At 46.1% G+C, this 26,307-nt stretch overlaps 2 protein-coding genes across 5 annotated transcripts in view; both read right to left on the bottom strand.

Annotated features, from left to right (window-relative positions):
* The window catches only part of LOC123383581 (butyrophilin-like protein 1), a 55,222-nt gene extending 50,993 nt beyond the window's left edge, over nt 1-4,229 (bottom strand). The window contains exon 1 of the mRNA XM_045051504.1: nt 3,239-4,229. Within this exon, the coding sequence (XP_044907439.1) occupies nt 3,239-3,323 (85 nt within the window). The 5' untranslated portion in view covers nt 3,324-4,229. The remainder of the gene's footprint in view (nt 1-3,238) is intronic.
* Nucleotides 4,230-8,652: 4,423 nt separating this feature from the next.
* LOC101088473 (butyrophilin-like protein 1) lies at nt 8,653-25,963 on the bottom strand. 4 transcript variants are annotated; one of them, XM_045051515.1, is made up of 11 exons: nt 25,726-25,963; nt 24,207-24,406; nt 23,224-23,318; nt 20,255-20,602; nt 15,336-15,617; nt 15,020-15,220; nt 14,523-14,543; nt 14,404-14,430; nt 13,369-13,395; nt 10,650-10,676; nt 8,653-10,228 (listed from the first exon to the last, which is right to left on the bottom strand). In XM_045051515.1, the coding sequence occupies exons 3-11, from the start codon at nt 23,306-23,308 to the stop codon at nt 9,564-9,566; spliced, it is 1,683 nt and encodes a 560-aa protein (XP_044907450.1). In that variant the 5' UTR covers nt 23,309-23,318; nt 24,207-24,406; nt 25,726-25,963; the 3' UTR covers nt 8,653-9,563. The 4 variants fall into 4 exon arrangements, with proteins under 4 accessions (XP_044907450.1, XP_044907449.1, XP_044907451.1 ...); XM_045051514.1 differs by having other exon boundaries at nt 23,224-23,352; nt 25,726-25,962; XM_045051516.1 differs by lacking the exons at nt 24,207-24,406; nt 25,726-25,963 and having other exon boundaries at nt 23,224-24,196.
* Between the last annotated feature and the right edge of the window lie 344 nt (nt 25,964-26,307).

Genomic DNA, 26,307 nt, shown 5'->3' with positions numbered 1-26,307 from the left:
CTGCTCTACTTAGAAGCTGAGTTATGGAACAGGAGGGAAGAAGTGGCTGGGGTGCATCACAGGACGGGGCCTGGATGAGGTGTGCTCCAGGACATAGGATAGGGATGCTGTCAGGGTGGCCATATGAGGGGGATTTGGGCTCTTCCCTGCTCTATGGGTCACTCCTAGGTACTCTCATGTGCTCAATCTTGGCTTGTCCTCCTAATTCTTCAGGTATCCACTCAGTCTCTGGGGTCCCTCCTTTCCCAAATAAGGCCCCAACTTAATAAAGAGACTGTACAATGGAATACTACGTGGCAATGAGAAAGAATGAAATATGGCCCTTTGTAGCAACATGGATGGAACTGGAGAGTGTTATGCGAACTGAAATAAGCCATACAGAGAAAGACAGATACCATATGGTTTCACTCTTATGTGGATCCTGAGAAACTTAACAGAAACCCATGGGGGAGGGGAAGGGAAAAAAAAAGAGGTTAGAGTGGAAGAGAGCCAAAGCATAAGAGACTCTTAAAAACTGAGAACAAACTGAGGGTTGATGGGGGGTGGGATGGAGGGGAGGGTGGGTGATGGGTATTGAGGAGGGCACCTTTTGGAATGAGCACTGGGTGTTGTATGGAAACCAATTTGACAATAAATTTCATATATTGAAAAAAAAGAGAGACTGTAACTATTGGAAACTGTAACCAATACCTCAAGAAAGTATATAAATTATATTCCAGGAATTGTGCTTATAGGGATCAGTCCTAAAGAAAGAGAGATTTATGGCACAGATATACCGTTCACTACAATTATGCGAGTCAAAAAATTGGAATTGGCTCAATTATTCAACAGCTGGAGACACTGAATAAATGATGATGTGTGGCCACTGAGAATGCACAAGGGGACAGGAGTGACTGTGCCTGTCACTGTGGAGACATTAGGTAGTATAAGAGCATAGTCTTGGAACCCTCCACGCCCCAACCCAACACACACTCACAGACACACACACACACACACACACACACACACACACACATGCTACAAAGAGAAAGGACTGGAAACAGGGAAACCATTTGTTATTGCAATTATTTGTTGTTAGGAGTGTATCTTTTTTCTTCATATTCAGTTATTTGTTATTTTTTAATGTTTATTTTGAGAGAGAGAAAGAGAGAACGAAAAAGAGTAAACACCGGTGGGGAAAGGGCAGAAAGAGGGAGAGAGAATCCTGTGCAGGGCTCCAAACTGTCAGCACAGACCCTGACTAGGGGCTCAGTCCCACAAACTGTGAGATCATGACCTGAGCCGAAATCGAGAATTGGACGCTCAACTAGTCACCCTGCACCTATCTGCATTACTTAAATTATTATTTTATTAAATAAACAACTCATCTAAAACCTTCAATAATATACTTTATTACCTAAAATATTGGTAATAAATGGGAAGATTTAATATTTTATTGTGGTATTTTTATACTATGCCCATTAGCCTAATTTAAACATGGCCTGTCCGGGAAAATGAAAGATTTTACAGGTATTTTACTGGTCCAGACATTTCTTTTGTAGTTTGTGGCCCTCGAGTCAAACTTACATACAAAAGGTGTCCCTATCCCACATAATGAAGATAGTTCATTTTGGAGCTTCACATAATCTATGTTCTTTGGGGGATATTCCTTGGTAATAAAAATGTTATTCTCATTAAAAATTTCAAGAATTATTAACCACCATCATGTTATGTAGCCAGACACAAAAGGCTATGTTGAATGATTCCATGCACATGAAAATCCCAGAAGAGGTAAAGCAACAGAAACAGAGAGATCAGTGTTTCCAGGGATTGGAACCAGGGAGCCCTCTCTCTGAACTGTTAACATCAAGAAGGACAGCACCCCTCTGTCCCCATTCCTGTGACCCAAATCTCAGTGGGTACCATGATTCCAGTGTAACACTATCTCCTGTCATTAAGATAGGAAACTTGGGGGGGGGGGTTCTGGATGAAGCCAAGAGTTAATCACCCCAATTACCAAGCAAACTTGGAATGAACTGTGACAAATATTGCTGTCACATCCACTTACTTGAGGGTTAATACCTGTTTATCCAGAGAACATGTGTGTAATGCATTGTGTCTGCATGGCTATGTAAAAGGGTGAGATTTCTTCTGTCTTTGCAATCCCTTGGTAGATTCTCTGTGATGCACAACACAATCTGGTTAATGCTAATGCAATGATAAAAATGTTTCCTTTCCCTACTATCTTTCTGAAAAGGATTTCCAAGTTGAGAGATTTTGTGTTTAATCATATTTCCCCTACATGACCGAAGATGTATGAGTAAGCCCAGTTAAGATTAGCCAAACACAGGGGCGCCAGGGTGGCTCAGTCGGTTGCGCATCTGACTTCAGCTCAGTCATGGTCTTGCAGTTTGTGAGTTCAAGTCCCGCGTTGGGCTCTGTGCTAACAAACAGCTCAGAGCCTGGAGGCTGCTTCAGATTCTGTATCTCTCTCTCTCCCCCTCCCCTGCTCATGCTCTGCCTCTCTCTGTCTCTCAAAAATAAATAAATGTTAAAAAAAATTTAAAAAGAAAAAAGGATCAGCCAAACACAGCCCAGATGAGGCGAACTGCTTTAATGCACAGATTAATTAAATGGTTGTTGCTATATGCCCCTGAGCTTTCTGCGTCAGCTTTCTGAGACAACACACTCACAATAGGCAACTAACACATAGTTATCAATATTTCTACTGCTAAACAACAAACTGCCAAAGAGAACCTTGGGAGTCTCTGCAGTCCCCTCTTCCCCCTCCAAACTCCTGTCTCCAAAGTTCCTCACTCAGTTAAGTCTACTTTCCTAACCTCTCTGACGCTGGAAACCCCTCTTCTATCTCATTGCCCCTATGTGAATTCAGACACCTCCCCACCCCATAACTACCTGTTTGTTCCAGGTTTGCTCACCTTGCGTATACCCTCCCTTAGAGCAGTCAAAGCAAAACTCCTACCCAAAACACCTCCTTCCACTGCTCTGTTGAAAATTTCCTCAGCTCTGCATCCAAACTCCATGAGACAGAACACAAAGCCTTGGGAGGTCTGCCATTGCCCTCGCAAACCGTCTTCTTTAATATTTAGTTACAACTAGCAGTTGGGGGATCACCAGACCTTTCCTACAGCCAGGGGCTCCACCAATAACCATCTGTCCTGATGGAGACACAGCAGGGTTCCCAGAGGCTCTCGCCCACCCAAGGGAGATGCAGGAAGGGGGATGGGGACACACTTACCTGCAGACCCCCCAGCAGGCAACTGGAAGAAGAGAAGCAGGGAGGTGAGACAGGAGAGCAAAGAGCCTCTGCAGCAATCCTCCATTTCCTCAGGGCTGGGGAGACACAGGGCAGGAGGCAGGAGAACACCTACAGAGACGAGGAGGGCCAGCCCACAGCTCTGGGCCTCAGAACAGACAGAAGGGCTCAGGGCTGATAATAATCCCCAGAACAAGAAGAGTTTTTGTTACTAGTCATTATGCTGATGGGGCTGGGGGCCCCAGGACAAAGGCTGCTCAGGACAAAGCAACTGGCCTTACTCCCAACAGAGGGCTCCATCAATTCCCCATGAAAAGTTGATCCTCATCCTCTATATCTCTGAGGAGTTTCTGCCTCAAGACAAAGGAATCCAGGAGGGGGCTGCCTGGGTAGCTTAGTCGGTTAAATATCTGACCCTTAATTCCAGCTCAGGTCTTCTTCTCAAGTCATGAGTTCAAGCCCCACGTTGGCACGACACGTGAAGCCTACTTAAAAAAAAAAAAAAGAGGATCCCAGGAGAGAGAGCAGAGAGAAGATAAAATTTGTCCTGGTCAGACAAAAAAGGGCTTCAAACCACCTACTGCTGGGTGGAGTGGGGGTCCAGCAGCAAATAGTACTGAGAAGAACAGATGCTGGAGGTGACTGCTGACTTCTCTAGTGTCCAGATTCAGCCACTCTCTAGGCAACCACCTTAGGCTAGTTTCTTGACCTGTTCTGCCTCAGTTTCCTCAATGTCAAGTGGGGACAGTAACAGGATTTCACCCCAACATGCAGGGATGTAGTGCTACACAAATGTCAATAAATGAATGAAGTGCAGGCATCACTGTATTTGTCCTGGGTCTTCTCAGAGCCTCATTATGACCCAGCACCAACACCCTCACCACAATCTCAGCCACTTCCTCAAAGCCAGCTGCTCCCACCTTTCCTTTTATTGGCCGAAAGCATCATCAGAACCAATTTATCTGTTTAAAAAGCTGAGACTTCTGGAATGTCTCTAACTCAGTAGTGTGAGATCTCAGCAGACCCCAGATCTGCTCTCGGAGATTGCACTTGCAGTTAGCTGCTCTGAGCCCCAAACCCTGCTTCCAAATCCAATGTTGGGTGCCATAGGGTCTTTTTGCCTGAGAGGCAGGTGGTTCCCAGGTGAGTGGGGAAGCAGAACCTGAACGGGTTACAGGGGTCAGAGCCAAAACAGGGTCCTGGGCCCCCACTAAGCACTCCCAGACTCGAGAGTCCACCCTTCTCTGACTCCTGCACCATTTGAAAGTGAAAGCTTACAAAAAACAATCCCAGCAGACTCTGCCCTATCTTCTGGATATGCACCCCCATTATCAGGAATAAAACAGAATGACCAGAACCAGAAATACAGGACAAACCCACCCTGCATGAAGACAAACAGAGGCCCAGATTCAGCAATCCTTTGTTGAAGCACTGCTACTCTCCACTTTGGCTAACTTCTAGACCAAAAGCAGAGAGTATGTGTGGCAGAGCCAAGATTAATACCTATCCCTGTGCATGGGGCTCTCTGTACTGGCTCTTCACTACCCAGATGATTACATGTCTTTTTGTGAATCACATGTGGCCAGAGCCATTGAGGAGTCCCAGTGTAGTTGCTATGTGTTTTTTTCACCAGGAGACCACCAAGGTGCTCCCCACAACTTGGCAGCAGAGAGGTTAAGACTGAGCAACAGAAGCTTCCAGAATCAACTCCAGGACCCTGGCTTTGACCAAATGAATGGACATTGACCTATCGCTTGTTAGTATTTTGTTCTCACACATGGCTTCATTACAACAATTCAGCCCTCTCCCTGGCAGGCCACAGTGTGCACAAAAAAAGGCAGATTCTATGGTCTCCAAAAGAAAACCAGGGAGTACCGGGGCTTCCTCACCAGCCCCTCCCTACCTGCAGGTTCCCATCTCAGTAAAGGATAACTGGGTGAACCCAGTTATCTCTGCCAGAAACTGGAGGCACATTCCACTATACACTCCATTTTCCCACCCAGTCTACCTCCAATGTACCAGAATGTTCAAGACTTTTCTCAAATCCGTATCCATGGCCATTACCTGGCTCCTGACCACCCTCATCCCCACCCCCCCGGCCCAAGAAGGGTGTTCCTGCTTTCCCATGAGTGTCCCCTACTCACCTCCAGCCTGACCTCCTCAAGTTCATTTTCCTTCCAAGTTCATGATCCTTTCAAATCAGCTTGTGTCAGATCTGCCTCATCTGTCCAAGGAATCCCCCTATCAACCCCTTGTCTGTGACCCCCAATCCCAGGCTTCCTCTCTGACCTCTTTCCACACTCTCCCAGTTGCTCCCTCACTGGCTTGGGTGACTCCCTCCAGTTCATGGAGCTTTGCCATCCTCAGGCCTTCTCGCAAGCCACTGGTTGATCCTGCTTGTTCTCTTGTCCCCCAAACCCCTCAACATTCCAGTCTCACCTAAAGTGACCTTCCTCAGAGGGACCCTTGCCAACCATTCATCCCCATACATGCCCCATACACACGCTTGTTGGAGTTTAATGACACCCTGCTTTCCACAATAGCCCTGACAAGCATTCTTCTGGGGCATTTCTGTGACATTCACAAAGGGAGGCCCTGTGTGCCCTGCTTACATGGCCAGCACATAGTAAACACTCAATAAACTTTGTTGAGCTCATTTGCAGAGGACTCACTGCAGCAGCCCATTGGCTACTCAGCCTTATCTAAATTGGGCAAACATTTCTGTCCATTGAGAAACACGAAGACTGTTAAAACGCTGACCTAAACAAGTCAGCCCCTTGGTGGATACAACAACTCCACCATCTTTCCCACTTTTCTTCTTACCCCAAACATAAGTTAGTTCATCACTGAAATATCCCCAGGATAGAATCATCAGATTCAACATCAAACACCTTTGTTTGCTCACTTAAGTCTTCCCAGTTCTCAGGTGTTCACATGTTAAGTGATTGGTGTTAAGACAATAGCTTGGCCTAGAGCCTCCCTGGTCACACTTCTGCCATGTTGTTGTCATTACTGTCTTCATTCTGCACGTGAGGAAACCAAATCTGTCTGAATTCCACAACCACATACTTGGCAAAGACTCTCTAATCCTCTGTTCACTCTTGATTGTTCTGAATGATCTGCTATATTTGTTTTCATGAAACAAGGACTGCCTGATCCACTGATACACGAGAGTGATTGGCTTCTGCTCAGAGGTCTGGTCTGAGATACTAAAACTCTAAGCACACCTAGGACATCTGGAGAGATCTGAAACATCTGATTTTTTATCCCCAAATGTCCATTTCTTCCAATATCTACTTAGACTTGTCAATGTTGGCAAAATGCAACTTAATGCAAAGTAAACTAATGAGATAAGGACCTATATTAGCCTCCAGATCCATCCACCATGGCCCCCGCCAATCCCTGCCCTCAAGTCTGCTTGAGGGAGACTCCTCAAGACCTAAGAGACATTAGGGGAGTTTGATGAAAAGACTGAGGGAAGGAAAACAAATCTGACTGCGCTTGTACTAAGTGCCAGGAACTGGGCTACACAAGTTGTATTTATGACACTTCATTTTCACACATGCACACAGAGATGAAGGAAGACATGAGCCCTGCCATCTATTAGCCTTTAATCCAGGAACTTCCTAGAGGAGGGAAGGCTGGACCTGCAAGGACACTCCCCCCACCTCCCAGTCCTCAAGCCCAGCCCAGCCCCCAGCTCTACACAACTCTAGGTGAAAAAGGAGCAGGAAGAGGACATTGGACTCAGCAATGGCTCAGAATGACATGGCCAGAAAGCTTATCTCCTCTGAATTCCAGTCCTTGGATCCCATGTTGGGAGGGAGAAACATGAAGGAATGACAAAGCACAGGGAAGATGTTCCCTAAGGACCTTGGAAGGACACCTGGAGGTACTGCAGGAAGGACACCAAACAGCAAACTTCACTGCTCTCCCCCAGCTCATCAGGCTCATGTCTCAACTGCTTTATCAGCAACTACTGCTCACTGGCTGCTCACTGGCCATTAATGATTTTTCTTGCTCAGAATATAAATTATTCTAATGTTAATGCTGTTAATATTATACTTTCTTCTTTTTTTTTAATTTTTTTAACGTTTATTTATTTTTGAGACAGAGAGAGACAGAGCATGAACAGGGGAGGGTCAGAGAGAGGGAGACACAGAATCTGAAACAGGCTCCAGGCTCTGAGCTGTCAGCACAGAGCCGGACGCGGGGCTCGAACCCACGGACCGTGAGATCATGACCTGAGCCGAAGTCGGACGCCTAACCGACCAAGCCACCCAGGCGCCCCTATACTTTCTTCTTTAGCAGCCATAGAATATCTATCTTTCTTCATGTGTGTTTCAAACAGTTTCAGAGAAATACCTAAGCCATGAAAGAAGGGCTAAGGTAAAATGAATTGTGTTTTTATAATGTGACAGTTGGTGGAAACGATTAAACACGCTTTTTAAAAACCTGTAATAAAATAAAGCTTAACTTATGTTATTTTAATTTTTTATTAATTTTTTTATTTGAGTATAGTAGACACACTATGTTACATGAGCTTCAGATGTATAACCTAGTGACTCAACAAGTTTAAACATTATGCTAGCTGTGCTCTGTGTTTACAGGTCTGATTCTGCTTTTTTGCTCGCTTGTTTATTCATTTCTCTCCCTTTTTTTTTTTTTTTTTAGATTCCACATAGGAGTTAACTCATATGGCATTTGTCTTTCTCAGTCTGACTTATTTCACTTAGCATAATACCCTCTAGGTCCATTCATATTGTCACAAATAGCACAATCTCATCCTTTTTTATGTCTGGGTAATATTCGATTATGTATATAAACCAACTTTTCCTTATCCATTCCTCAATCCGTGAACTCTGAAGTTGCTTCCATACTTGGCTTTTGTAAATAATGCTACAACAAACATAGGGATGCATACATCACTTCAAATTAGTGTTTTCATTTTCTTTGTGTAAATACCTAATAGTGATATTAATCAATCATTCATTTATTACTATTACTATTTTGCAATACTATTTTTAATTTTTTGAGGAAACTCTATACTGTTTTCCACAGTGGCTGCAACAGGTTGCATTCCCACCAGCAGTGCAAGAAGGTTCCCCTTTCTCCACATCCTCACCAACTTCTTATTTCTTGTCTTTTTGATTTTAGCCATTCTGACAGGTGTCAAGTAATATCTCATTGTGGTTTTGATTTGCATTTCCCTGATGATGAGTGAGGTCGAGCATCTTTTCATGTGTCTATTGGTGATCTGTATGTCTTCTTTGGAAAAATATCTATTAGGTCCTCTTCCCCTCCCCCATTTTTTTAATGTTTATTTACATTTGAGAGAGAAAGAGACAGAGCGTGAGCAGGGAGGGGCAGAGAGAGGGAGACACAGAATCCGCAGCAGGCTCCAGGCTGTGAGCTGTCAGCACAGAGCCTGATGTGTGGCTTGAACCCACGAACTGTGAGATCATGACCTGAGCTGAAGTTGGACGCTTAACCCACTGAGCCACTCAGGCACTCCACCTTTGGACTTGGAAGTAATGAGAGGCACTACACAGATTCTGGAAACTGTGCTCATAGTCAAAGCTTTCTGAAATTCACCCAGCATCTGAAAATTCTCTTCCTCATTCATATCTTTATTCTGGTAGAAGTTCTCTTCTTTCCAACTGGAGTTGACACACAGGAAGAACCAGACCCTTCTTCTTCATTCCTGTATTAACACAGCACTGGTATTTCACAAATAACAGATATTTACTAAGGTTGGTAAGATAAGTGTGCTTCCACCATTCCAGAATAGGAGGTATATACAGTAGAATATTAGACTGCTTTCCTCTTGAACATCAATCAGCCATTCATTTCTCCAGAAATTTTTGGATGGCCAATGTCTCTGGTCAGAGTGCACATTTCCCAAAATAGAACTGGTGACCTACTCATAGCCTCTGGGTTCATCTGCACAACTCAAGTTGGATAAAATATACACCATTTAATTCTGCAGTCATTCAGCCCTCATCTCCTTCATATCCAAGCAGAATAAAGACTGTATGAAATAATTTTCATTACCAAAAGAAGCATTACTTCCAACAGTTAAATGCAGCCTACCCTAAACCAGCTCAGTCAACTATCATCTTCTGTTGCCTGAGCATAAGGCATGAACTGACTGTTCTCATAGGCATACCCCAGGAGACTGCATCCAGAGCAAGAGTGCAAGACACCAGGTCATCCAGGACTGACCTCAGAGGCTTTTGTCTCAAGGAATGTGAAGCTCCAGAAAAAGCCACCATAAGGAGTCTGGGACAGTGTTGGGGTCCTATGGTCACATAGCCTCAGGGCCATAGGAGAGTAATGGAGAGTCGGCCCCTGGGAGAGCACCATCAACAGCAGAGCCTGAGCTGAACCCATCCCCTGAGAGGCTTACAGGTTCCTCCAAAGAAGAAACAGGATTGTTAAGGGGAACAGGGGTCTCTGTAGGCACACCCACCACAGAGCAGATGGTCAGGGACACATCCCCTGACTGAATCATGAAGTATGGAAACAGAGTCCCAGTGGAGGAAGTTAGAGGGAAGGAGAAAAAGTGAGATCCATCAGTCATGTTATAGAAGGAGACATCCCCTTCTTTGAGGTCTAAGAAAACACCCACCCTGTGGGGAACTTCATCACAGATTACCTGATGCTCATGGGGGAGAAAGGCCCAGAATTTACCTCCGTACCACCCCAGAACCCAGAACCTCACTTCTGGCCACTCTCTGTACCAGCTTTTCATCCCCACATCTCCCCTACAGACCCCTAGAACCCACTCGCTTCTGTTTCCATTCTTGATCTCCACCTCCCAGTAACAGCGCCCTGATGTGATGGCCTCCTGGCCCAAGATGCTACAGGGTCCTCCTGGGTCCTCAGTTGTGTCCTCCAAGGTCACACTAGTCTGTCCACCAGAGACAGCAAGGTGCGGATGTGCAGACGCTGGATCCAGAGTGACAGACACTGCAGAGAGAGTTGCCAATCATGCAAGACCTTCCCCTGCCCCATAACAAGGGCACACAAACACCACCACCACCCTCAGACACCTAGTTGCATATGGGAAGGGCTAAGCCTCCTGAGATGAGAGTCTTGTGACTCAAGTACACAGCTCTCCAAGCAGGAGAAGTAAGCATAAGACTGATCTGAGGGTTAGATGGGTCACAGGGAACTTGAGGACTAGTCTGGACTCAAGGACTGAAAGATATCTATTTAGAATCCAACATCAGTCACATCCACTAGGCTCAGCTATGTGACTTTTACTGCCCCATCCCACTGCACAACCATTGATGGTGCCAGCATTTGTATCACCACAGCAAGCTAAAGGAGACATCAGAGGCCATGGGGCAGCAGTAGGAGTACCCAGAAAGAATGAGAAGTAACTCACAGGCCTGGAACTTCTCCTTCCGCCAGTCTACAAGAGAACCATATTTCACAAATGTAACAACAAATCAGAGATTTGAGGAGACTGTACATATCAGTGTCGATATCTTTTGGAAAAATCATTTGGAAACATTCAAGTGAAGCATTTATTTCTTTACACACACACACACACACACACACACACACAGCCATCATGCTACAGCCTTCCCATGAAAGACAAGCTATAAAACTTAATACCACTGAGAGGCTGGATAACAACCTGAAAAGAAAGCTCTAGACCCAGATTTCACCATCATATTATGCTTTCTCAAGAATCCTTAGCCACACATCTATCCTGAAAGCTAGGTTTTCTTGAGAAGAATTGGGGAGATAAAAAATTCTGAGGCCTCCATTTATTTCTAAAGAATTGATTAAACTGAACTTGGAGGTTGAATCTAAGCCATGGTAGAGACCATACAACCTGGCAGAGCTGAACTTGGAGGACAACTACAAGCCCTGGGCAAGGAGAATTCAGGACACAGCATCAGAGAAATTGTCCCTAGTCAGAAGGCAATGGAGAGGTTTCAAGGAAGGGAGAGACAGAAGTTCAAGCAGAAAAGACATACATCCAGTGAAAGGACAGACACTATGAACTTGTTTCCCCTTTTCGTGGGTTATTGGGAGGAAAAATATCCCTATATGTAAGGGGAAATCAAAAACATCGGGTCTAGTCATCTGCTTCCCCCCTTAATTGCTCAGAGAGATCGAAATCACCAGGAGAAACCCCACGTGGTAGGTACCCAAACCCCATGTCCTAGGCCCCCTTATTCATGACACTGAAAAATTATTTTTCAATTTTTTTTTTAATTTTTTTCAACGTTTATTTATTTTTGGGACAGAGAGAGACAGAGCATGAACGGGGGAGGGGCAGAGAGAGAGGGAGACACAGAATCGGAAACAGGCTCCAGGCTCCGAGCAATCAGCACAGAGCCTGACGCGGGGCTCGAACTCCCGGACGTTGAGATCGTGACCTGGCTGAAGTCGGACGCTTAACCGACTGCGCCACCCGGGCGCCCCTATTTTTCAATTTTTAAATATGATGCTTTCAGACATTAGTTCACCTCATGCTATGAGCCAATCAATATGCAAATATTTATTCTACTGTGATGCTATCGTCCTTACAAAATAAAAAGGTATACAAGGTATACATTAAAACACATGCACTTCAATCCATCAGAGAAGGGGGAATGCTAAAAGAAGACTATTTGATCCTTATTTTTAATAAATAAATCCCAAGAATCAGTGAGACTCTCTAAGGGGGGTTCCTCACACATCTAGACCCAGGTCTCCTGCATCCCTGGCTCCCCCTTCTCTGCTGTCATAGTCCATGTACATGATCATGAACAAAACAGCTGGGACAAACACCCGCGCGTGCACACACACACATACACACCCCACACAGGTTCAAAGGACCCAGATTCTTAACTCACACCGGTGCTAAGTGGTGTTCTAGATAACCTTTCACTGCTTTAAGATCCCCCTCACCACACTCTTGCCCCAACTGCTACTGGAAGGTTGAGATGATCTCAGATCAGAAGCAAACTCAGTCAGAAAAGTACTTCAAAACTGCTCAAAATACTGTAAGTCTTTTCAGAAATCTCTCAAAGAGGTATCAGGGACTTTATTACTTCTTGTGCACCCAAAAACTGTGCACACCCTCTGTGTACTTTACACTCAAACCACCGTGATTATAATTTGTGGTCTCTCTTCCACCACTCTGAGCTACCCAAAATCTCTCCAAGAGGAATCACAGGATTTCTACTCCCTTCTCATCTCCTCTCTTCCTCACTGCTTTTCTTTCCCTGATTTGTTCCCAACTTTTCTCTGATAAACAATTTTCACTCCTCTAACTTTCTCCTATCGTATCTTCACACATTGCCCTGATAAATCAAACCAGTAACAAGCCCATCAGGTAAACATGCAATTCTCCTAAAGGAGAGATAATGGTTGCGAACAATTATAAGTTACAGTTCAAAAAAAAATTTTTTTAACTTCTTCCTCTGTAACACAAACATACACATAAGATTTTGTATATAATTGCAGGTAGCTCTCAGACCCACCACCAGGAGTCCATAAATATCCTGGAAGCTCTGGATCTCAGATTCAGAACAGGCAATTTAAAGCAATTACTTTCACAGCAAGCAGGGAAGTTTAGAGGAAGAAACCCAACTTGGACAAGGAGCATGAGGAAACAAATGATGACCACCATTCCAGGGGACCAAGACAAAAACAGGAAAATCAAAAGTAGATCTGCAAGATGTAGGAATTCAGGGTAAAATGGATTCAGAACCAAGGATCCCCTTAGGAATACTGAATCGTAAGCAAGCAAGAATGATATCTGAAATCTTCTAGAGACAGCAATTTCTGGTCTACAATGCCATTACTGTGTTCCAACTGTTCTTATAAATGAGCACTCTTTTGTCACTGCACCAGCAAAAGCATCAGTTGAACAAGGTGTGTTCAGATGAAGTTGCTAAGCCTAATAGTGAACTACAGTGGAAGACATGTCAGAATAGAGGCAGATCTGTGTTTCCCAGAAGAGTCCCTGAAGTCTTCACAAGGAAATGACAAACATGACAAGGAGAACAGGGACACCCACCCTGTCCTGGTATGGGGTCCACTGACAGAGAAGGGGGAAGAGTTGAGGCTGAAGGGGTAAGGGCACAGAAAACTGAGTTACTCACCTGCATACAACTGCGCCTTCCTCCAGCCTGAAAAGGGACACACTCTAGTGAAATATGGGCCAGAACAAGTATGCTCAGCATTGATCTACTGGCCTTGCCTCCTCTATGTACTACAGGTGACACTCCCAACAGAGTAGGGAGGCTGGAGAGGAGATATCCTCCTGCGATGTGCAGACAGCAGGGTATTGGGGGAAATTCCCTGGATCACAGGTCAGAAAGCCTGAATTGCAGGCTGAGTTCCACCCCAGCCTGCTGCAGCTGTGTGACCTTTTGCAAAGCCATTTAGTATCCTGTGCCCTAAAAACCTCAAATATTTTTATTCTATCTCCATTCAGTTTTGCTTCTATGAAAATATTTTAGGGAATAAAATATAAATTATTCCATAATTATAAACAGAAATCATTATTACATCCAATGTTTTCCAGCAAAGAGATATTTGGGAAAGAACACAAAAGGGGACATGAATTAAGGATAGGGACGTTAGGTAAGATCTGGGGTAAAAGGGGCCAAACTTTCTCAGAAAACACATCACTGTTCTGGAGCATTGACAGCTGACCCCACCACATTCCCACCCATGGTCTGCCCAGTCCTCTACCCATACTTTGTGACCAGCACCTCCAGGAACTAGAGAGAAAAGACTCTCCCTGGATGGTGTTATATGCAGGGGACACACTCCTAAACTTAATGACCCCATTTATTTACATAGCTTCTTTGCCAAAATCTCAGAGCATCCAGTTTGAATGAGAACTAGTTGCATTGAAGGCTAAAAAGTTGGCAAGATGGTGGGGAGATCAGCACTGGAATAAACCCAAGATGCGTGACAGACTCCAGGGACCACCATCCCCCCAGGTTCCCAAGCACTGGGTGGGAAACAGCACCCCAGATAGGGAAAGTCCATGGGGCAGGGTCCTGCCCCCCACCAGCTTCCACTTCTGCCCCAGGGAAGGGTCCGTATGTCTGTGCCTGAAACAAGGAGAAGGGACACCTTAGCTTAGGTAGGACAGGAGACCCAAAGACAACTGGAGAGTCACTCACCACCCAGGTAAATGGATTTCCTCCTGCCTGAAAGACAACACAGGAAACTGGTGAGCTAATAACCAGAGTGTCTCCTACACAGGGGACTCAGAAACTTCTGGGGAAAGAACAGAATTTACCGAGATCTTCTTGGAGTTCATCTGAAAGAGAGTGAAAAATAAGTCTGAACTCCCATCCTTAAGAAAGGAAAGACTGCACCTAGAGAACCCATAAAAGGACTCCTCTCGGGGCGCCTGGGTGGCGCAGTCGGTTAAGCGTCCGACTTCAGCCAGGTCACGATCTCGCGGTCCGTGAGTTCGAGCCCCGCGTCAGGCTCTGGGCTGATGGCTCAGAGCCTGGAGCCTGTTTCCGATTCTGTGTCTCCCTCTCTCTCTGCCCCTCCCCCGTTCATGCTCTGTCTCTCTCTGTCCCAAAAATAAATAAACGTTGGAAAAAAAAAAAAAAAAAAAAAGGAGTTCTCTGTACCCTGAAGATCTAACTCCAGACCCGCCTCTACAGCTCCAGCTGTTCTCTCTGGACCTGTTCAGCCACCTGCTTCCAGCCAAGCCCCTTGCTGTCAGCTTGTCCTCTGCACCACCTTCCACACTTGCCTGCCTTGGCTCCTGAGCTGCCTTACCTCTGGCCTTCAACGCCTCCTCCTTTGTCCGCCGGGCCTCCTCCTTGTCCCTGTGCAGTCTCTCCCATTCCTGCATCTCCTGCCTCTTTACAGTATGTTCTGTCTTGATGTAATAGGCAGCCCCAAGGAGTGAGAGCATCAGCACCACAAGGCTCACTATGAAAGCTGGCTTCCAGGGAGAGGCCTGGGGGAAGAAGGGCTCTGCGGCCAGCCAGAGACCCCATCAGCGGCACAGACCAGGGCAACCCAGCCCAACACTCACAGAAGCCCTAGGCCACTCCCTCTGGCCCTGCTGGGAATGGGAAGTAGTGCTGACCTGGGATGAAAATGGCCATCGCCTTCTTCTGGTCCAGGACGGGGTTGAGGACTGAGCAGGTCATGTTCCCTGAAGAGCTGTCCCTCACCACCAGAGCAGACTCCACGCTGAACAGCCCTTCAGTGTCTTGGGCATGGGTCTCAGAGAATGTCAGGAACTTTTCCCCATTAGCAGCTCTCCACTGTATCTGGGGCTTTGGGAACCATCCCGAGGCCGTGCACACCACTCGGACCCCGTCCTCCTCTGGCCCTGTGATGTGCACTTGAGGGACAGAGCCCACACCTGTGAGAGAGAAGCTGGAGAGCACAAGGAGGCCTTCCAGAATCCAGGGATGCCAGCAGAGCCTTCCTCTGCACAACTCTGGTGTAGCATTGCATTCCAGGGCTCCCTGGGGAGTGGTCCCTGCAAGGATTAGAGCAGGGGTCCTGCCACAGGGAACAGAAGGAAGGAGCATGGGGACCTGCAGAGGGCAGGGCTCTTCTCCCATCCATAAAGCTGGGAAGTCCATCACCCAGAGTAACACAAAGGAATTTCGTCCCAAGTTCTATCCTTCTCTGCTCTTCTCACCTCACACACTCTCCAGGGCATCCGCTAGCACACTCAGTACCCTGTGGTAAATCATTTCCATCCTTGACAACCCTACCTACTTCCTGAGCTCCCCCCGCTAATATCCACATGTTAGCTCTGCCAGGATTCCTCACAGATGCTTCAAACTCAAACCCTGAACTGATTCATATTTGGCTTCTCTGTGATAGGCTGATGATGAAAATATTCCCAATCCTTAAGCCTGTTTCACATCCAGCTCACCTTCTGCCACATATTTTTAATGCCTTCACACTCTGCTTCCGGGTTCCATCATGGGACTTATCTGGGCCACTGAGAGGTCAGGGAATGTGACTCCAGCAGAGTTGGAAAGTACTTGTGCCATTGCCTTGCCCTCTGCCACAGGAAGGACATGCTTGGGCTAGAGCAGTCCTTCCAGCCAAAGCTGTCCTAGATCAGCCAACAGCCCAATGAACTTCACCCGTGTGAGTAAACCTAGTCAAGGTCGACTGTCAGGGCAAAATATATTAAAAGGCAGAGGCTTCTTGTCCCTGTTGAAAGTAAGGTCCCTTCCCATCAGTTTTCTTATGCCATTTACTTGAGGAAATTTGTGATTGTGGGGGCTTTCTCTCCTCTTTGAAATGTATATAAGTCCTTCGCGAAAACTACATAGACTTTTTGTCGGGGTTGTGATCCAGGAATGTGTTTCTAAAGACCATGGGAGCCCTCTTTCTGAACTGTTAACACCAAGGTGGACAGCACCCCTCTCTCCCAGTTACTGGGGGAGTGTAGGAGCCTAACCTCACTGGGGACCAGGGACCAAGCGCAAAACCACTTCCTGTCATAAAGATGGGAGAAGTTGTAAAAACAAACTGTTTTAACTTTTATTTGTCTGGAAAACTCTTCATCTTTCCTTCCATTCTGAATGACAGCCTTGCTGCAGGTTTTTTCCTTTCAGTTACTCTGAATGTATCATGCCACTCCCTCCTGGCCTGACAAGTTTCTGTTGAAATCTCTACCGAGTAACAGGAGGAAGTGTTGAACCACTATATTGCACTATATTGAGCCACTATATAAAACTACATGTTGGGGCGCCTGGGTGGCGCAGTCGGTTAAGCGTCCGACTTCAGCCAGGTCACGATCTCCCGGTCCGGGAGTTCGAGCCCCACGTCGGGCTCTGGGCAGATGGCTCAGAGCCTGGAGCCTGTTTCCGAATCTGTGTCTCCCTCTCTCTCTGCCCCTCCCCCATTCATGCTCTGTCTCTCTCTGTCCCAAAAAAATAAACGTTGAAAAATAAATAAATAAATAAATAAATAAATAAATAAATAAATAAAATAAAACTACATGTTAACTACACTGGAATTTAAAAGCTTTTTTTTTAACTTTTAAGATTGGAGAATTTGTTTTCCTTGGGATAAAGCCAATCAGCTAACATAGATGGTCACCACAATTACCAAGTACATTTAGGGTGCACTGCCCATGACAAATGATACTGTCAAGTCCATTTACTTGAGGGCTAGTAACTGTCTATCCAGAGAACATGTATGTAACAAGTTGCGTCTGCATGGCTATGTAAAAAGGTGAGATTTTTTCTGTCTTTGAAACCCCTTGGTAGATTCTCTGGGGTGCACATCACTTACTGGTTAATGCTAATGCCAGAATAAAAATGTTTTCTCTCCCTACTACCTTTGTGAAGACGATTTCTGGATTCGGAGACTTTGTCTTTAATTATATTTCCCCTACACTTAAGATGTATGAGTAAGCACCATTAAGATTTGTCAAACACAGCCCAGGTGAGCTGAACTCCCCTAATGCTCAACAGTAAATAAATGGTTGTTACTATGCGCAGCTGAGATTTCTGTCTATGTTGCACAGCATTATGACAGCAATCAACAACTAACACAAAATAGCAATACTTCTAAATACTACTACTAAACAACAAGTTGCCAAAAAACATGCAAACAAACAACAATTAAAACAAAAACAAAACAAAAAAAACCTTGGGAGTCTCCAGTCCCTTCTCTCCAACCCCCAAACTCTTTGTGTCCCCAAATCCACCCACTCAGTTGGGTCTACTTTCCAAACATCTCTGACACTGGAACCCCTTCTCTTCTTCCACCCCACTGCTGTGACATCAATTCAGGGAACCATCCTCCCCACCCTGTAACTACATGTCTTTCTCCAGTCTTGCTCACCTTCTATGTACCCTCTCTTACAGCTGTCAAAGCAAACCTCCTCCCAAAAACACCTCCCTTCACTGCTCTGTTTAAAATGTCTTCAGCTCTTCTTCCCAACTCCGTAATACACCACACAAAGCCTTCTATGGTCTGGCATCGCCCCTAACCTCAAAACCCCTCACCACTTCTTCCCAAGTTCTCCCACCCAGGCCACTCCAGCCCCAGGACTATTTGGTTAACTGTTGAACTGCTTATAACCACATTCACCATGCTCTCTGTGCCCTTCATCAACCACCAGGGCTCTTTGGAACACTTTCTGGATTCACTCAAGTACCTGCACAAGCATGTACTCCTCATGCACTGTTTAAGATCAATCCCTTCTCTCTGCCCGTGGACCAGGATTGTCACTTCTCACCAACCTCCCATCCACCTGTCTCACCAACCACATGGCTTCCTTGTCTGCCCAGACACACCAGCCACACTCCAACCTTGGTTGTTTCACATGAGTATTCCTCTGCTTGGAACTCTCACCCCCAGATACCCACTTAGCTAAGTCTCTACTCACCACCATCGAACATCCTCTATAACCCATCTGTCTGTCTATTTACTGTCTTTAACATAAACTCTGCAGGACAGGGATCTCTATTTGGTTCACTGATGTATTCAGGTGCCCAGAGGGGCCCTGGCACTTAGTAGGGATTCTATATATCTTATAAGGGTATAAAGAATTAAGTGGGTTGGGAATGCAAGCTGGTGCAGCCACTCTGGAAAACACTATGAAGGTTCCTCAAAAAAACTACAAATAGAACTACCCTATGACCCAGCCATTGAACTACTAGGCATTTATCCAAGGGATACAGTTGTGCTGTTTCGAAGGGACACATGCACCCCCATGTTTATAGCAGCACTATCAACAATAGCCAAAGTATGGAAAGAGCCCAACTGTCCATCAATGGATGAATGGATAAAGAAGAGGTGGTATATATATACAATGGAGTACTACTCGGCAATCAAAAAGAATGATATCTTGCCATTTGCAACTACATGGATGGAACTAGAGGGTATTATGCTAAGTGAAATTAGTCAGTCAGAGAAAGACAAAAATCCTATCACTTCACTCATATGAGGATTTTAAGAGACAACACAGATGAACATAAAGGAAGGGAAACAAAAATAATATAAAAACAGGAAGGGGGACAAAACAGAAGAGACTCATAAATATGGAGAACAAACTTAGGGTTACTGGAGGGGTTAAGGGAGGGGGATGGGCTAAATGGGTAAGGGGCACTAAAGAATCTACTCCTGAAATCATTGTTGTACTATATGCCAACTAATTTGGATGTAAATTTTAAAAAATTAAAAATTAAATAAATAATAAATAAATAAATAAATAAAGTTCAGGCGTGGGAAAAAAAAGATACTGGTATATTGTTAGGACAGACAACTTAATGCAAAAATGGGGGCAAGGGGTGTTGAGTAACAGAAATTAGCCAGTCCTCAGAGGAAAAATTTTAAAAGGATGTACTCATGAACTTGCATGCATTGATGACAGAGTTGTAAATCAAAAGAAATATTTGATTTACTTTTCATCAATTTAACAAAAATGTGATTTTATACTCAAGTCATAATACTTTATTTTAGGAAAGAAAACTTAAAAATAAACTGGTGATTGGGGCACCTGGGTGGCTCAGTCGGTTTAGCGTCCGACTTCAACTCACGTCATGATCTCACAGCTTGTGAGTTCGAGCCCTGCGTTGGGCTCTGTGCTGACAGCTCAGAGCCTGGAGCCTGCTTCAGATTCGGTGTCTCCCTCTTTCTCTGCCCCAACCCACTCGCATTCTGTCTCTGTCTCTCTCAAAAATAAATAAACATTAAAAAAAAGAAATAAACTGATGATTTTTCTAACAACAACAAGAAAAGAATTAAGTGAGTGATGGGCATTGAGGAGGGCACCTGTTGGGATGAGCACTGGGGGTTGTATGGAAACCAATTAGACAATAAATTATATAATAAATAAATAAATAAAAAAGTAAACATTAAAAAATTTTTAAAAAGAATTATAAGGATTCCTATTGAACTAATCAATAAGTGAAAATCGCTCCTTTCCTCCTCTCTAAAATGAGGGGACTGATTCACTTGGCCCCTGAGGTCGCTCCCAACTCCAACACTCAGGACACTAAATATAGATCAACCACTCACCTGCCACCTTCAGCTCCAAACTGGCCTCTTCATAGAAACTTCCCTTTCTGAACAAGCAGGTATACAGCCCGTTGTCGGAAGCCTGGACCTTGTGGATACGCACAGTGGCCTTCCCCTGGCTGAGGAAGTCCTTCACCAGCGAGGTCCGCCCTGTGTACTGAGCCAGCTGCTCTTCTTTCTGTTCCTGCTGGTTTTCATAGATGAACACTACTTCTGAGAACTTGGAGCGGAACCACCGCAGCTCCATGTTTTCCACATCCATGGCTGGGGACACATGACAGGGCAGCGTGACGTTCCCACCAATCACTGCCACAATGGGGTCCGAGGGGCCAACCACCACAAACTCCTCTGTGGACACAGACACAGGAGTGAGAAAGTGGAGAGACACAGGTAGGGAGGCATGGAACACATACTGTCAGGTGGGGGGCCCAGGCAGGCAGGGGTGAGTAGCAGGTGGGAGGCTCTGACCTGACAGACTGAGCTGTGACCACTCTGAATTGGGACAAGATCATCTTACCACACCTTTGAAACCCGGAAATGATATCAAAGAGACTCCCTCAGCAGCCTGTGTTCTTGGTTTCGAGCCCTCCATGAAGGACTCTCTAACTCAGGGTTTCTAACCTTCCACAAGCATTACAATCACCAGGAAGGCTTGTAAAACACTGACAGCTGGGCTCCACCCCCAGAGCTTCTGGCTCAGTACATCTGGGGTGGATCCAACGATGCACATTTCTAAGGGGTTCCCAGGGATGCTGAGACTGATGTTCCAGGGACCATACTCTGAGATCACAGCTCCAGTTTGGCTCCTCTTAGAACAGGACTGAAAACTGGTTGAAGTTTATTATTTCTGCCCATGTGTTTCTCCTCTGCTGAATTACATGTGCATTAAAAACTAGAGCCCACAGTTATTTCCATTAAAACCTGCCCTCACTCCATCACACAAGCACCCAAATCACCACCACCTTTCACAGGCCTTGGTTTTCTGAGACCTGGTGGACATGTCACGACATGACACTTCTGCAGAAAGAACCCTGTTGGATCGCCAAAGAGTGACTTCTCATCTCCTGTGCTACTCAACTTTGGCTGAGTCACTATCTGTCTCACCTGAGGAATGACAGTGACTAGTCTCCCTGGGACTATCCTCTTCCCGGCCCCATTTGTGTGACCCTTTTAACCTGCAAGTAAAACCAGGTCCCCTCTCTATCCAAGCCCTCCAATGCCTCTCGGGTTCCCGAGGTGACCTGCAAGCCCAATAAGGATGATCCCTCAGTGCTCTCTGACATCCAACTCTTGTTTCTCTTTCTTGCTCACTCTGTTCCACCCAACACGTGCCTCCTCTGCTCCTTCAACACCCAGGCACACTGCCTGCTTTGCTCTGGCTGCTCCCCACTCTGGAAACCCTCTTTCCATGGGGATCCGGACAGGATGGTACTCCACATCTTCATTCCCATCTCACTGCCTACACCGACCACCTTATTGAGCACAGCTGCCCGCCCACACACCCTCCTGCACCGCTGACTGCCCACCCTGCTCTACTTCCTTCTCCCATACTGTCCACTCCTCTAACAGACATAGATTCCATGGAGTTGAGGTAGTTAGTACTCGCTGTCTCCTGCCAGAATGTAAGCTCTGTGGAGACAGGGACTCTGGTGTGTACATAGATCAGCACCTTACACAAACTTCATAACCTGTAAATATTTATGGAATGTAATGAATTAATAATCGAATAACTACTTAGATACCAATAGAGCCAGCAAACAAAAAATAAAAGAAATTTATTTTCACACTTTTCATAGTGAAATTCACATTTTTTTACTTTGTAAGACATAAACTCCTCATTGGACAACTGTCTTGGTCCCCTTCCCTTATTTTATGATCCTGGGACTCTTCCTTTTTTTTTAATTTATTTTATATACATTCAAATTAGTTAACATACAGTGTAGTATTGGTTTCAAGAGTAGGACCCAGTGATTCATCACTTGCATATGACACCCAGTGCTCATCCCAACAAGTGCCCTCCTTAATGCCCATCACACATTTAGCCCATCCCCTACCCACCTCTCCTCTAGCAGTCCTCAGTTTGTTCTCTGTATTTAAGAGTCTCTAATGGGGCGCCTGGATGGCGCAGTCGGTTAAGCGTCCGACTTCAGCCAGGTCACGATCTCGCGGTCCGTGAGTTCGAGCCCCGCGTCAGGCTCTGGGCTGATGGCTCGGAGCCTGGAGCCTGTTTCCGATTCTGTGTCTCCCTCTCTCTCTGCCCCTCCCCCGTTCATGCTCTGTCTCTCTCTGTCCCAAAAATAAATAAAAAACGTTGAAAAAAATTTAAGAAAAAAAGAGTCTCTAATGGTTTGCCTCCCTCTCTGTTTTTATCTTACTTTTCCTTCCCCTCTGCTGTTTTGTTTCTTAAATTCTACAGATGAGTGAAATCATATGGTATTTGTCTCTCTTGGACTCATCTCGCTTAGCATAACGCCCTCAAGTTCCATCCACATTGTTGCAAATGGCAAGATATCATTCTTCTTGCTCAACGAGTAGTATTCCATTGTACATCTATACTGTTTCTTATTTATCTATTAATCAGTCAATGGACATTTGGGCTCTTTCCAATACTTTGGCTATTGTTGATAGTGCTGTTATAAACATTGGGGGGGTGTGCCCCTTTTAATCAGTACATAGTTTTCCTTTGGATAAATACTTAATAGTGCAATTGCTGAGTTGTAGGGTGGTTTTATTGTTAATGTTTTGAGGAACCTCCATACTGTCTTCTAGAGTGGCTGCACCAGGTTGCATTTGGTTCTGGGACTCTTCTTAAATATTTAATTATACCTAGTGGTTGGGGGACTACCAGACCTTTCCTACAGCCAGGGCCTCCACCAAGAACCATCTGTCCTGATGGAGACACAGCAGGGCTCCCAGAGGCTCTCGCCCACCCAAGGGAGATGCAGGAAGGGGGATGGGGACACACTTACCTGCAGACCCCCCAGCAGGCAACTGGAAGAAGAGAAGCAGGGAGGTGAGACAGGAGAGCCAAGAGCCTCTGCAGCAATCCTCCATTTCCTCAGGGCTGGGGAGACACACGGCAGGAGGCAGGAGAACACCTACAGAGATGAGGAGGGCCAGCCCACAGCTCTGGGCCTCAGAACAGACAGAAGGGCTCAGGGCTGATAATAATCCCCAGAACAAGAAGAGTTTTTGTTACTAGTCATTATGCTGATGGGGCTGGGGGCCCCAGGACAAAGGCTGCTCAGGACAAAGCAACTGGCCTTACTCCCAACAGAGGGCTCCATCAATTCCCCATGAAAAGTTGATCCTCATCCTCTATATCTCTGAGGAGTTTCTGCCCCAGGACAAAGGTATCCAGGAGGGGGCTGCCTGGGTAGCTTAGTCGGTTAAATATCTGACCCTTAATTCCAGCTCAGGTCTTGTTCTCAAGTCATGAGTTCAAGCCCCACGTTGGCACAGCGTGTGAAGCCTACTTAAAAAAAAATAAATAAGAGGATCCCAGGAGAGACAGAGCACAGAAACGATAAAATGTGTCCTGGTCAGACAAAAAGGGGCTTCAAACCACCTACTGCTGGTTGGGTGGGGGTCCAGCAGCAAATAGTACTGAGAAGAACAGATGCTGGAGGTGACTGCTGACTTCTCTAGTGGCCAGATTCAGCCACTCTTTAGGCACCCACCTTAGGCTAGTTTCTTGACCTGTTCTGCCCCAGTTTCCTCAATGTCAAGTGGGGATAGTAATGGGATCTCACCCCAACATGCAAGGATGTAGTGCTACACAAATGTCAGTAAGTGAATGAAGTGCAGGCATCACTGTATTTGTCCTGGGTCTTCTCAGAGCCTCATTATTACCCAGCACCACCACCCTCACCACAATCTCAGCCACTTCCTCAAAGCCAGCTGCTCCCACCTTTCCTTTTATTGGCCAAAAGCATCTTCAGAACCAACTTACCTGCTTAGAAAGCTGAGTCTTCTGGAATGTCTCTAACTCAGTAGTGTGAGATCTCAGCAGACCCCAAATCTGCTCTCAGAGATTGCACTTCCAGTTAGCTGTTCTGAGCCCCAAAACCTGCTTCCAATTCCAACGTTGGGTGCCATAGGGTCTTCTTGCCTGAGAGGCAGGTGGTTCCCAGATGAGTGGGGAAGCAGAACCTGAACAGGTTGCAGGAGTCTGAGCCAAAACAGGGTCCTGGGCCCCCACTAAGCACTCCCAGACAGGAGAATCCACCCTTCTCTGACTCCTGCACCATTTGAAAGTGAAAGCTTACAAAAAACAATCCCAGCAGACTCTGCCCTGCCCTCTGGATGGTGCACCCCAGTTATCAGTAAGGAAGCAACGTGATCAGAGCCACAGAAACACGGCAGGTCCAGGTCCACTGACCCACCCTGCAGGGAGTCACACAGAGGGACAGACTCAGCAATAGTTTGATGAACAACTGCTACTCTCCAGGTTGGCTAACTTCTAAACCATAAGCAGAGAGTGTGTATGGCACAGCCAAGACTAATACCTAGCCCTATGCATGGCTGTTCACTACTGAGACTACTCATGACAGTTGGTGAATACCATCAGGCAAGAGTCTTTGAAAAGCCCCTGGTGTAGCTGCTTTGCTTTTCTTCACCCTGAGACCACATAGGTGTGGCAACAGAAAGGTTACTACTGGGCATCAGGAGCTTCCAGGACCAGTTCCAGGACTCTGGCCCTGCCCAAGCTGAATGGGCAGCACCCTGTGGCTTGTTAGTATTTTACAAGTATGCATGGCCTGGGTACACCATTTAGTCCCCTCCCTGCCAGGCTGCAGTGTGCTCTAGGAAAGATGGATGTTATGGTCTCTGAAGGAAAACCCTGGAGCACTGGGGCTTCCTCCAGCCCCTCCCTACCTGTATGTTCCCATCTCAGCAGGACACCTTGGTTCACTCAGTTACATCTGCCAGAAACTGGAGGGTCATTCCACTACACAGTCCATGTTCCCACCCAGTCTACCTCCAATGCACCAGAAATGTTCAAGACTTTTCTCAAATCCATATCCGTGGCCAGTACCACCCCCATTTCTCCCCTGGCCCAAGCAGGGTGTCCCTGCTTCCCCATGAGTGTCCCCTGCCCACCTCCAGCCTGACCTCCTCAAGTTCATTTTCCTTCCAAGGTCATGATCCTCTCAAGTCAGATCTGCCTTATCTGTTCAAGGGATCCTCCTATAAACGCCTTGTCTGTGATTCCCAGGGCACAGCTTCCTCTCTGACCTCTTTCCATCACTCTGCCAGTTGTCCCTCACTGGCCTGAGTGAGTTCCTCCGTTCTGAAGCCTCGGGCCTTCTCACAAGTCATTGTATCATCTTGCTCTCTCATTCTCTCTCTCTCTCTCTCTCTCTCTCTCATCCCCCAAACTCCTTAACGTCTCAGTCTTGCCTAATGTGACCTTCTTCAGAGGAACCCTCGCCCACCTGCTCATCCCCATACGTGCCCCATACACGTACTTGTTGGAGTTTTACCAGCACCCTGTCCTCCAGCACAGCTCTGACATTGGTTCTTCTGTGGAATGTCTGTGGCATCCACAAAGGGAGGCACTGTCTGCCCTGCTCACATGCCCAGGACACAGTAAACAATAAACTTTGCTTGAGCTCATTTGCAGAGGACTCACTGCAGCAGCCCATTGGCTACTCAGCCTTGACCAAATTTGGAAAACATTTCATTCCACTGAGAAACACAAAGACGGTTAACTCTGACCTAAACAAGTCAGCCCAGCCCCTCAGTGGTACAACCCCACCATCTTTCCTGCTCCTTGTTTCTTCCTGCCCCAAATATATACGCTTCACCGAAACATCCCCAGGCTAGAAACTCAGATTCAACCACCTTTGTTTACTCCCTCAAGCCTGCCCAGTGCTCGGGTGTTCATGAGTTAAGTGACTGGTGTTAAGACACTAGCTTGGGCTACAGCTTCCCTGGTCACATTTCTGCCAGGTTGTTGTCATTTATCTTCATTCTACAGGAGAGGAAACCAAATCTCTCAGAGTTTTGCAACCACACACCCAGCAAAGCCTCACCCAGCCTGCATTCAC

The sequence above is a fragment of the Felis catus genome (assembly GCF_018350175.1).
Source record: "Felis catus isolate Fca126 chromosome B2 unlocalized genomic scaffold, F.catus_Fca126_mat1.0 chrB2_random_Un_scaffold_44, whole genome shotgun sequence".
Classification (NCBI taxonomy): domain Eukaryota; kingdom Metazoa; phylum Chordata; class Mammalia; order Carnivora; family Felidae; genus Felis; species Felis catus.
This window is presented reverse-complemented; position numbering and strand designations above follow the sequence as displayed.